The 13,638-nt window shown below is 34.3% G+C and overlaps 1 protein-coding gene across 11 annotated transcripts in view; it reads right to left on the reverse strand.

Annotated features, from left to right (window-relative positions):
* LOC143230602 (clotting factor C) overlaps positions 1-13,638 on the reverse strand; it is a 31,944-nt gene that overhangs the window by 11,374 nt on the left and 6,932 nt on the right. For 10 of the 11 annotated variants that reach the window (XM_076464438.1, XM_076464434.1, XM_076464436.1 and 7 more), the window contains 8 exons: positions 9,440-9,535; positions 9,067-9,231; positions 8,593-8,769; positions 7,829-8,035; positions 7,488-7,557; positions 6,827-7,024; positions 4,171-4,235; positions 2,099-2,266 (listed from right to left, as the gene is read on the reverse strand). In XM_076464438.1, coding sequence (XP_076320553.1) covers positions 2,099-2,266; positions 4,171-4,235; positions 6,827-7,024; positions 7,488-7,557; positions 7,829-8,035; positions 8,593-8,769; positions 9,067-9,231; positions 9,440-9,535 — 1,146 coding nt within the window. The remainder of the gene's footprint in view (positions 1-2,098; positions 2,267-4,170; positions 4,236-6,826; positions 7,025-7,487; positions 7,558-7,828; positions 8,036-8,592; positions 8,770-9,066; positions 9,232-9,439; positions 9,536-13,638) is intronic. The other variant, XM_076464440.1, reaches the window with a different exon arrangement.

The raw sequence follows: 13,638 nt of genomic DNA on the forward strand, positions 1-13,638 counted from the left end.
CAGATCGGCTTTCAATGCAGACCACTTCACCAATCCAGCTTATGCTATAATAGTTTAAGCTATTAATTTCTGCTGTAGCCATTGCTTGTCATCAACGTTCCTGCATTTTCTGTAGCAAGTACATGTAGTAATCAGGCATGCCAATATTGAAGCAGGAGCTCTCATCCTTATGCCATGTAACTTTTGTAAGCATAACTTTAGCTGAAGTGGTGGTGTTGCCTAGATTAAGGAAATCATACTGACCAATTTGCTACAATGACCATTTTAGTTTCCTCATGGTGTTTGCTGCAGTGAAGCTTCCAGAGTAATGTGGCAATGCATCTTTGATATTCTGGTACCCTGCACAAGTTCTGAAAGGTATTTTTGTAGCAGGGTCCACACCTGCAGTTGATATTAAAGTGGCCACATGTTAGAGCACAGGAGAAAGGAAACTAAACCACATTATCATTGAGACTGCTCACACCAGTAATGAAGCATTTCTTAATCCAAAGTGTTATCATACTGTACTTTTGTCCATCTATATTTGTTCACTGAACTGTCTTGAACTTGAAGATCCAAAGTTGTCTGCTTTCTCAAAAATGTGACATTTTCAAGCTAAGATAATACCAAAATGGCCTGGTGTGCAATTGCAGTCACTGCTGATAGAAAAGAAAATGAGATTCCATATTTGGTCATCATATTCAATAAAATCCTCGTCTGCCAGATGCAGTTTCAGAGTATTATTGATGTGTCTAGTCGTATGGAAAACTCTATAATAACTCCAAGCCTTTTGATACATTTTGATTTTACAGCACAAGGATTTGTCCACAACTGGAGTTCCATCAAAACAACCACGTCAACTTTTGAGGCTTTCAGTCTACTCATCGTTATGAACATATGAAAGTTGCCACAATATATTTATTTAACCATAATGTATCTCATTGAATAATGACTGAATTGCATATTTATTCCTTCTGTCTGTGGATTCCTGAGTGACTTAAAACAGCAGTGGAAACCATCATATTGACAAATGAACTACATTATGGAAAGTCTGAAGTGGGGAAGGGTGAGATTTAGACATAAAAGCCTCAAGATGGAACAATCTATAGTACATACTACGTTTTATGGATATCAAGAAGATGCAGGAACAGATACAGCTAGACTAATTATGGTGACATGAACTGCAACAAATTGGTAAGCCTCCAGAATTGTTGTAATAAAACACGCTCAACCTCTGCATACAAGTTGTAGAAGGAATTTGAACATTTCTGCCATTAAAAGTGCTATACAATTGAATACACGTATTCAATATCATAACCAAAGTGGGTAACATACAAATTTATTATTTCGATTTGATGACTTTGCAATAGGAGGTAAAACCTAGTAAGAAACACTTATTACAATAGATTCAAAATTATTTCTAGAAAACATGGTAATAATAATAATATTGTAAAAAGTTCATTTATATATGGTGAAGAATAAGAAATTGAATCCAAAATATTTTCCAGTTGGTTGACTAAAGAGCATCTAGATTAAGAGTAATACAAAACATTTTGTATTAATTAGGAAATTTACTTAATATAACTCATTCTTTTTAATCTTATTGAAATATTCTACAATGTTATTTTAAAAGTGAACATTTATACTTATTTGATTACATTTTCAGTGACTGATGATTTGGTACCTAAACCTTAAAAATTGTGTAGAAGGTTTAAACAAGGAGTTATCAGTCGTAGACAACAGTTATTAAAAACCTTTATTTTAGTCTCTGATAAGCATACATAAAAAAAAGGTTTAAAACATATTAAAAGTGGTATTAGTTTAGATTTTTACAAGACCACAGAGCCTGTTTGTGGGAACTTAGATGTTTACAAACCGGATGTGCATTTAACAACCAACGAAAATCAAAAGTAACATCCACTTTTTATGAAATTGTCAGATAGAAATTTCCTTTTAGGTGTAACCCTTGTAGTATACTTTAAACAGTAATAAAATAAACAAGACTTAATACTTTATAACAGTTTTATTACAATAAAGTAAGAGTAGCAAGTCAACAATTGACACAAGATATCTTAGACTAAAATAAAGTCTACTTAGGTTGCAGTAACATTATCAGTACCTTTCCCTCGTAGAGTCTCAGTCAAGGAACTCGGAATTAGATCTTTGTCTAGCACAGCAAGACGAGCAGCCATATTGGTACACACACCTTGAGCTCTTTCCCAGGCTCTCTGTTTTGATGTAACGTACACACAGTTCTCTTCTACCTCAAACCATCCATCAGGACATCCTAAAAGAAGACACGAGATGGAAACCAGTTTTAATAGAAGATTCATACTGGAATAAAGACAAAAGTTTAAAAGAAGATTTAGGAAATGTTAAAAACTACAGCAAAATCACTGCATGTGAAAAAAAAAAGTTTCTGGAGAAATCTCAGTACTTTGTACCCAGATGGGTATGTATTCCAAGTTACAATAATAATATTTCAAAACTATTACCTTTTCTTTAAGTTGAAAGTTGTTAACTAAATTCACATTTCAGGCAGATTAGAACACCAGTTAATTTGTTACTAAACTTAAGATGTTTACAAGTAAATGCATTATCCAATAACATCAGGGATGATACACCACTACAAATATTGATATTAATGAATAGAAATATTACAAGGAAGATACACCAACTTATTAGCTAAGTTATATTTATCACTTGTCACAAAAAAGTCAGTGACGAGAAATGCCCCATGTCGAAAGGGTTATGGTAATCTTTAGATACATCAGAATGTATTTATAGGTGATGCTAGAAACAAACAACACCGAATAAAAAGTTTACAAAGATTATTAGAATTATCATAAACCAAAGATGAGTTTTCAGACCACTATTTGCTTGTAGCATCCCTAATGGTTTATCAAATTTGAACTGTCATTCAATATCAGAGCATCCACACATTTCTCACAACAAAAAATAATATTCCCTTTCATTATCAATCAAAAAAAGTTTTTCATGTAGTTCTAACTCTAATGTAGCTTCTAAAAGATTTAGTTTCCTTTGTTCTTTTAATTCAGATGTTAAGGCCATCTTCTAAGGGTAATAATATGACAATTCCATTCTTAACCCTATATATTTAACCTTCTGGCAATATAAAAGGTTTTAAGAAATCGTTAATATCCTCCATTCTTTTTTTAATTAGCCAGTAGGTTTTCGTTTCAGTTCCTTGCCACTTTCTACCATGCAGACTTTTATTATCTTATTCACAAACTTTCTTTAGGAGATCTAGTATCATTCTCACTGCTTGTTTTGTTCAGGATAAATACAAATAAACACTTTGTAGTATTTCTGGTTTCCCTTAGTGTAGAAAAACGTTTTATCTTGCAGTCTTCTTTATTAAATATTAATTTTTTTAGTTTTAGACTCTTTAACCCAGTATAAAACCATTTCAAATGTTCCAGTCTTCTCTGCTGATCTCAGTGACTTAATGCTTACTTCCTTGTTGCTTCTCTTATATGCATTTGATAAATTCATTTCTCTTCCCAAATAAAATTAACGTTTCTGAAATAAAATTAAAAGCACAGAAAAAAACACAACTAAAGGTTAACCAGGAAAAACTCAACTGGTCAGAATATTAATCTCCCAGAATCAATGCCAGTATAATCAGAGTTATGAAAAACAAAGACATTCAGAGTGAACTACAAACTTTAACTATGACATGCAACAGGATAAGACATGGCTTGTCTTCTGCATGAAGAAAATGAGTGCATAGATAAAGCAATTGATAGCCAATAACAACTTGTTATAAGACATTAATATTAGGCCTATTATATTTTAACACTTCATTCTGTATCTAATCTCTTAGGATTGTTCAAGAAAAGAGTGAATAATATTATTATTATTATTTCAACCACACTATATTCATTGTCAAAGAAGTAAGTTCACTCAATACAAAGCTCAGCAGGCTGGCTGGATCACAACCATAGGACTAGTCAGGGAATTTATATATGCCATTTATTACAACAACTATTCTTATAGCATTAAGTGCATTAGCTAAACTTGTAAAGCCTAATTAATATCTTACTACAGGTACATTAATTAATTATATTTTACTAGCTCAGAACACAAGAACTGACAGGATACGAGAGATATCACTTCTTTTAATCATTTAAGCCACTAAACCAGCACCAGTAACGATGGTTATCTTACCTGATCTACCTGCTGTGGATGAACTGACATAATCAAATCGAAAACTGCGGGCAAGAGACTTCAACCTAAACAATAATGAAAATCATTGAAATATAAATATCAGAAAGCCATCTCGCTGTTGTCAAAAAACCTTCAGCCTTATTATAGTTGAAAAATTATTCTAAACTTAAAATGCACTTTTAATATGGGCATTACTGAAATTTAGAGAGAATTTCATTTTGTGAGCTAATTAATACATGCATGCATAATAGTATAATAAGAGTTAGGCTTAGGAATTGTTAATTATAAAGTTACATTTGGGGATAATTTGGTTTTTCGTATTTGCGTTAAATTAGTGGTGGTATTAGTTTAGATTTTCCATCTTATTGTAAATACACACAAATTAAAGAATCATGGCCAACCCATAATTTGCAACAGAAACATGGCTACTGAAAAAATCGTCCATTTTTGTTGACCAACACAAAATATTTCGTCTACCCTCCCTTCTTACATACATGATGCAGTATTCCTACCTCAATGAACGTTTTTTGTGTCGTCACACCAATATTCTATCTGATGAAGGGCTAGAAACCGTAAAGTCTACATCAAACCTTTCTACACCATCAAAATCTCAAACGGTAACTGATCTCGCCAGATTGTTTGTTTTGGAATTTCACACAAAGCTACTCGAGGGCTATCTGTGCTAGCCGTCCCTAATTTAGCAGTGGAGGGAAGGCAGCTAGTCATCACCACCCACCGCCAACTCTTGGGCTGCTTTTTTACCAACGAATAGTGGGATTGACCGTCACATTATAACGCCCCCACGGCTGAAAGGGCGAGCATGTTTGGCGTGACCGGGATGCGAACCCGGGACCCTCAGATTACGAGTCGCACGCCTTACCACGCTTGGCCATGCAGGGCCTAAAAATTAACGGTGTTTTTCTTTTAGCAAAGCCACAAAGGCTATCTGCTCAGCCCACCGAGGGGAATCGAACCCCTGATTTTAGCGTTGTAAATCCGGAGACATACCGCTGTACTAGCGGGGGGCCGATCTTGCCAGCTTTAACTCTGAATAATTTCAAATTTAATAATGAACATTACATTCATGTTAACGATACTGCAGTGGGTAACAAAATAGCTTTCAATTATGCTAACTTTTATTTTTCTTAAGGTCATATTGAAAACCAGCTTTTGCAACTAAGCCCTGTAAAACCTCGTGCATTGAAAAGTTACAGAAAATAACATTTTTCATTTAGTCTCAAATCATTAAAGAATTTATCTCAGATGCATACACCTTTCACAAAACAATCAAGTCATTGTCCTCATAAGATAGGGAATTTTCCAGAGACTTGTACAAAAAACCTACAGACAGACTACAATACCTTCACTAAGAAAGCTGTGTCCCGATTCACACTAAACAGAATATTACCTTCAGTAAAACTCAGAGAATAAAGAAAATACTCAGATTAAAACAGACTACAGAAAACACACGAAGGATCTGAAACAAATCACGTTACAAAGAAGATAAAGATATCAGCAGATAAACTGAAAAAGCTAACAACAGTCAATGGAAAAAAACATCCTGAATCAGAGTAATACTAAGCTTTCAAATATAATTCCTCTTATTGTTACTTATCAGTTTAGAGTCCAGGGGTTCTTAACCAGGGGTGCGAAGATGATTCCCAAGGGGTGCGAGGATGCCCATGAATAATTAAAGCAAATCTATATTTTTACATAAGAGTATGCTTTATATTTCTCCAGGGGGTGCGAGAAATGATTACTGATTTGAAAGGGGTGCAAACACTGAAAAAGGTTAAGAACCACTGGTTTAGACTCTGAAACGTTTCACAAATTTTGAAAACAAATATATATATTTGTCTGTTATAGCTCAACAATCCTCTTAAATAAAATACTTCCTCAGTTCCCACTGTCTACTTCTGAAAATGCAGAACTTTAAGAAGGTAACCTTGTTCACAGAAAAGTGAATTACATCCAACCCAAAACAATGGGTGTCATCCATATAATAAAGCCCATTGTCAAACTTGCAAGTTCATAACAATCACCAACTAATTTTATGTACAAGGAACTTTAAAATACACAAATGAAAATTACTTGTGAAACACCATTTATCTTATACAGTGTAAAAATAAAATCGCCAATACGTATGACATACATTAGCCACTCTTACAGAATGTTTCAACAATAAATCTTCTGTTAACACTGAAAAAAGTTTACTTTAAACAAAAAACTCAAAATATATTATTTGTGTAATTAAGCACAAAAGGTACACAGTGTTATGTCCACCATGAGCAACAATTTTTTTTAACTCTTATTTATCCCTAGACTTACCACTGTCCCACTAGGGAGACAAAATGTTGTTTAAATTATACAACTGCACCAAAATCTGTAAAGAATTCTCTTTTCGTCATCAAGTTTTGTAAAGAAGAAACTTAACTGTATAGTGTTCAAATTATTATTGAGCATACCAGTCACTGTATGACTCATTATAGTAGTATTTATCTTAGATGATATTACCAGAAATAGTAACCTCACACAATAATTATTTTCAGATTAGATGAAATGTTACAGCCGACTTGATGTCCTTGAATGGTATGTTATCCGACATAGAATTAAAGGAACAGTTCAATAACACAAAGAATCGGAACGATAAACCTACTCTTCCGATTTTATCCCATTCAGGTCACTACCCAGAAAGTCCGAGTAGGGGCCATTGTTCACTACATGCACCGCTCCTCCTGAGTTTGGAAGCTTGCCAGCATGGATGGCTGCACGACACACTGAGGAAAGTTCGTGGTATATGGCTGTACCCCACACAGTACCAGCTGTCAAAGAACAGCCAGCAGGACAGTGGATCCTAAAGAAAAATACACAGTATAGAAAGTATACTGGACAATGGATTAACCTGTGACATAGAATAGTGTACCAGACAACTGATTAACTGTAACAAACAGTTGACTATCAGATAATGAATTAATTATAATACAGACAAGTGTAGTTGCACACATTTAATTTGTCTTTTTGTTAATCTGATGACGACCTTAAAAGGTCAAAATGTTATTCTCTACTTTATTTTAATACCCATACCAGCCATCTTGAGGTACAGACAATTAATTAACTGTTACACAAAACAGTGTATCAAATAATGAATTAATTAAAAATGCTAAGTTATGATATTACTGATACAATACGTCCACAAGGATAATAGACTTAGTCTCAGGAAGGTGATTCATAAATATAAATAAATGACAGCACATTTCTTAAAGTATTAAGTAATACAATGTCATCTCGTTTTATAAGAAACATATCTTTACGATTACCTGACAGGTTCACCAACATCATCCAAGAAGTCTACAGCTTTACTGTCACAGTCGACCTCTCTGTCTGCCACTAATTAGAAGTGAAACACAGACACTAGATACAATATGCTGCTTTCAATAGTTAACAAAACATAACACTGGCATCAGTTATGATATCACTACAAGATATGTTATTTGTTCTTTTCAGAACAGTTCTAAAAACACTGAAGTCCTACAAATTAAACGTTTTTTTCTAAATGATTGTATTAGTCTTAAAATTTATTACTACAGAATTATTAACAAAATAAAATCACAAATACAATATTGACACTATTGAAGTTTTAATTAAATAAATATTTTACCTTTAACACAGGATGGCTGTGATCCTGACCAGGACCCATCAAGGTTACATTTTAAGGTGTTAAAACCCATCAAGAAGTAGTTACCCGAACACGTATAGGTCACTTCAGTGCCTTGAGGAAACTGACCATATTTTTGTTCCACACCAATTTTAACCTGGTGTTCAGCATGGTTTACAGGATCAAGGTCAGGACAGAAGACCAACTTCTCTGTGATTGAGTGAAACAAAAAGTGTTTTGAAAGATAAATGATATTGATTCCAAGTGACGTACATATTTGCTACAAGTGAGTCTAACCACATGATAATATAAGGAAACTGTTTAGTGTCTTACTTAACTAATGTTCAAAACAAAATAAAAATGTATACAATATGAAGTAAGACTGAATAAGATTATTTAAAATATCGTATTATTTTACCGATTTTTCTAATTATTTTTTCCACGTACAATATGTCCTATCAAAGTTATGCAACTTTGAGATTAGGGCAAGTACTAACACAGCAACATTCTTTCACTAATAGACATTTAAATCATATTAAGTTCAAAGAGAGGAACACAAGTTCAAGGACGTAAATATATTCTGGGAAGTTCCAAAATAAATATGAAATGGAAGATCGCACAAGAGAATAACAGAACCAATTCCAGTCACAGCCAGTTGTTACCAACCAAAAGTTACAGACTCATACATACAAGAGTATAATACTAAATAGTTTACAGTTTTCAAATATTGCAATTTATTCCATGTAGGGCAATTGAGTGCTACTTACTACATTGTGGTATTTGTCCACTCCACTGACCATTACCCTGGCAGGTTAATGTTTCTTGACCAATCAAGTAGTAGGGACTATCACATGAGAACCGTAAAGTAGCCCCTTCTATCATATTGCCACTAGGAGCATTCACTTTCCCGTGTTCTGGAGATGAAACCTTGGCACATTCTCGAACTATAATGTAGAAGTTACTTTTTATTTAGTACACCGTTTAACAAATACCACTTTATTTACAATGTTATTTTATGTGACAATTTTAAAGTACAGCTACAATGTTTCACATATTAATAGCAATACTCAAGGTGTACCTATAATGTTTCACACACAACAACGTCGTTTTGCACAGGTACACATTGTTCCATATACGGCAACAATATTAAAAAGGTATAATTACAATGTTATCATATATTAGTATAACAATGTCATTTTACATAAGACGACAGATGATACACAACATGTTAAGGTACTTACTACATTTGGGTGGAAAGCTACTCCACTGTCCATTTGGGAGACAGCTAATTCGTGCCACGCCTTTAAGCTTGAACCCTGGTGAACAGCTGTAGTCAATAGTTTGGGGATTATCTGGTGGGTTTCTGACTTCCTGAACTTGAGAATCCGATGGAAGAAGAGGACAACCTGAGAACATACTAAACTTAATAAATTACTGCAATAAAAAGTAAACTTGTAAAACTTGGTAAACAAAGTATCAATTTGATTTCTTAACATTGAAATTGCAAGCATTCTCTGTTAAGACACTAACATTATCTCATGCAATTAAACTTCATATAAATGGCTGTTAACCCTAAAGTACTTTGTAAAAATCATGACGAATATATATTGTTACCTTTGAGAATTTCACAGTGCGCTCCTTCATATCTGTCACGACAGGTACAAGCTCCTGTCCTCTGGTCACAGATACCTCCATTCTTACATTGACATTCTGAAAAATGTATACAAAATAATCACCTGCATTGTTACGCATGCACTGTAAATGGTTTTATACAATATAGTTCACAAAACCTCTATTTTTAATCTGATATATTTATATATCCATAGAATAGTTCAGAAAGTGTTAACGACAGAACAAAAGTCCGTTTATACACTAAATCTTTAAAATTGTTTATATTATTATTTTCACATCCTATTCTTGTATGTCTGAAGTCTTAAAATAAAAATCATAAAAATTCCCTAAGTTACATTAGGATAAAAGTAAATATAACAGTACAGTTTAAAAGATGTCCATTTTCAGGGTGATAAACTAAAATTTATCCACAACATATTCTGATTTTCAGTTGGACTTTGATCTGTTCAATATAGGTAAAAAACAACAAATAATAATAACCTACCTGTACTTATTTTTGCACTATTTTTACATAGTCATAAAATAGTGAATAGTAACTGTATTAAGTCTCCCCCTCCAAATTACATTTGGAAAACATATCAAAATAATTTAGCATGTGATGTATCAGATGATATTAAAGATTATCAGAGACGATAAGACAACATCAGTTGTTTCCAAATGCACTTACCCCATCCTCTTTGAAACTTCAAGATAATGTTATAATTAATAGCATTATGTAATTATACGATTTAACTAAGATAAGAGTAAAAAACAGACTGAAAGAGAAGTCCAAAGATTATAAATTATGTAACGAAACTAAGAAAATTACAAGCTAGATAAAATCAAGTTACAGGCTTAAACTGCACTTTAACAGAGATTCCAATAAGACCTGCCGTTAAACCCAGCCACTGCGATATTCCTTTACATCCAGAAATGAATCAGAGGTTCGAGACCCCGTCGCACACCACAATTCTTCCCTCCAGATGTGGAGAGTATTATAACGTGCAATAAATTCCACAGTTCGCTGTTAGAGGAATTGTCCAGGAGTTGGTGGTGTCGGCTAGCTGTCTTCCATCTAGTCCATCACTGTCATATTATGGACGTCTAATGCAGATACGTTTTGCGTAGCTTTGAGCGCAATTCAAAACAAACCAAACCACAAAACATCGTAAAACGATTTCTCTATCATTATGACAAGGCCTTCAGACCAGGAAGTCCCTATTAAATAAAGCTTTCTCGTAGTGAAGGTCCGCCAGGCTCATAATGAATTAGAAAGACCCTCTGCCCTAAAAGTAACTTAAATAACTTCACTTAACACTCGGCAGTTAATTAACTTGTAACTGTGTTTGTTCCGGTACATTTATGGTTACTTCCGCTACATTTTCCGTAATCGCTGTACTTCCGTTTTCCTTTCACTAAAATATTTGACTACCCTGACTTAATAATTTATTCTAAAGGTATTTGATGTTAAGTATAACAAGTTATTTTACGTTTTCGCTGAAGATCGAACTTCTGACCCTTTTGTTAATAAAATATTTTGTAGTATCAATCATGTTTAATATTATACTTCATTTTTACAACCATCGATCCACTAGTAATATCGAAAGATTGTTTAAAATCAGAAAAAAAAAATAGTAGAGATGTAGTCATATCGTAAATTTTATTAAAACAAAGGTCAGTAGCAAGTGTATATGTAAAGTTCCTGAGGACATGTGTGCCTATCCAGAACAAATATCATCATCAAATAACGTTGTACAACAGCCTTTCCAGAAACAATTAATCAAAAATAGCAAACAAAGGAAATGTTTGCCACTAGAAGGAACTGAGAGTGCGAATTTCTAGAGATTGGCAGATGCTTCAAACACTAGAATAATGCACTCCTTCTGCACTGGTCAGAGGTTGGCTATTGCCACCTGTACAATGAAAAAAGCCTTAGAAATGAACTAGAATTAACTTTAAACTAGTTCACAGAAAATTATAACTTCTTATAATAGATGTCTTAACGTAGAATCCAGATCTTCAGTCAAGTAAGCACACCTGACTACTCTGGAACTAATGCTATGAATATTATTCTCCATGTAAGTATCCTACGCCTGGTCCTCTATACTCCTTTCAGTTGCACTTCTCACAATCTTCCTCTTGGTATCTTTCCATTCATTTGTCATCTTCCTTTCTTACCAATATTTATTCCACCTTTCTTCATGCATCCTATCTTGGCCTTTTGTCAGTTCTCACAGTATCCATATCCGCTTATTTCTTGTATCTCATCTTATGCTATCAATTTATTGTGTTCCATACAACACTACTGGTGTTACTGCAATGTTAGACACCCTGATAGGGTCTTACTCCTACATCGCTTCACTTCCACAGTAACTTACTTAAGTTACTAAATGTTGTTACTTCTCGTGCCATCTGCAATATCTCAGCTTTTTTCTTGGCGTCTTTCTTTTCTCTTTCCAAATAAGCAAAACTGTCAAATTCCTCAGTACTTTCATTCTCAAGTTCTAATAATTCTTTCACATCCGTTCAGTTCCTAACAAGTTTCATCCATTATCTTGTTACTTCTATTGGCGTCCACATCCTCGAGACTGGTATAGTTTGTTTCATATTTCACGCGCAAAGTTGCACGTGGGTTATTTACGCTAGTTGTCCTAATGTAGTAGGGATAGATGCAGGGCAGCTAGTCAACACCACCCACTGCAAAGCCTTGGGTTACTCTTACCAAGAAGTAATGGGATTGATAGTCCCATTATAAGTGTCCACACGGTTACAAGAGTGAACATGTTTGGTGACGAGGATTCAAACCAGCAGACTGCGAGCCCACCACTCTAACCACCAGGCCATATATACCTCAGATGTTGAACCATGGTTTCTTTCATTTGGCACCAAGATTTCTGCTGGGTTTTGTCCACAATACAAAAACATTTTGCTACAAACAGTAGTGAACAAATATGAAAATAGAACGCACCGTGATTTCGTCCCAAACTTAATTCAAATTCAATCTAATTTTTTTCTTTCCATGTTAATGCATGTTCTAGTCTCCCGATACAAATGTTCATTAAACAGTCCTAGTTAGCATGCTGACTTATTAGCACGTTCTATAATCCAGTCCATGCGATACACTTTAATTTGTTCGACTCTTTGGTCACGTGTTTGTTTGAAGTAAAGCAAAGTAGACAAACAGATCTTATAACAATTCGTTTCGTTTTTCTTCTATAATCTGCCCGATGTGTGTGTGTGTGTGTTTTCAGAGAGCAAAGCCACATCAGACTATCTGCTGAGCCCACCGAGGGGAATTGATCCCCTGATTTTAGCGTTGTAAATCTGGAGACATACCGCTGTACTAGTGCGGGGCACGCCCGATTGTGAATATCTACTCCGTTTTGAACTTCGTGCAACGCTACACGAGGGTTATCTGCGCTAGCCGTCCCCAATTTAGTAGTGAGAGACTAGAGGGAAGGCAGATAGTCATCACCACCTACTACAAACTTTTGGGCTACTCTTACTAGCAAATAGTGGGAAATTTAAATCTACACCCAGTAAACTCGCATCACTCTTTACACAACAGCGTGACAAGAATCTTGATAAAACCAGCCAGTATCATTTCTCTTCTCCACAAAATCACGTCATTTAGTTAATGTCAAACCTATCGCCATCTATCAAGAAGCTAGGAACGGTTTTAGATGAATATAAAGGTGTTCAAGGCGCTCTTTCAAGGTAAAACTTTGACTTTCCTTATGTCATAACAGAGAGATTAGTTTCCTATAACAATATATTATTATACTTTCAATTTTATATCCAATGTAAATCTCTTTATCAGTCTTGCTTTTTGGCTTCTAAATTGGATTATAGTGTTAAGAGTCAGTCATTCTTTTTGTGAATTTGCAAAATAATCGAACTGTAATTTTCTATTCCAATGTCTAGTGTTCTCTCATAACAAAAATCAAATCTCCTTTCCAAATGGTGGCTTCTTGTGAGATAGACAGGAAGTAGATTTGTTTTTCAGTTGAATTGCGTACACTTGTATCAAAAGTTATCAATATAGCAATGTCTAGCAAACAACTCAACCAGTTAATTCGAACTTGAAAAAAGTCAGATTTCTTTTCTTCTTCGTATCAAGAGACTAATATTTCTAACCATTATCAATAATGGTTTAAATGATTTAAAAACTAGGTGGAGCCTTCATTTATTTGTCTGCTAAT

The sequence above is a fragment of the Tachypleus tridentatus genome, chromosome 10, assembly GCF_004210375.1.
Source record: "Tachypleus tridentatus isolate NWPU-2018 chromosome 10, ASM421037v1, whole genome shotgun sequence".
NCBI classification, from domain to species: domain Eukaryota; kingdom Metazoa; phylum Arthropoda; class Merostomata; order Xiphosura; family Limulidae; genus Tachypleus; species Tachypleus tridentatus.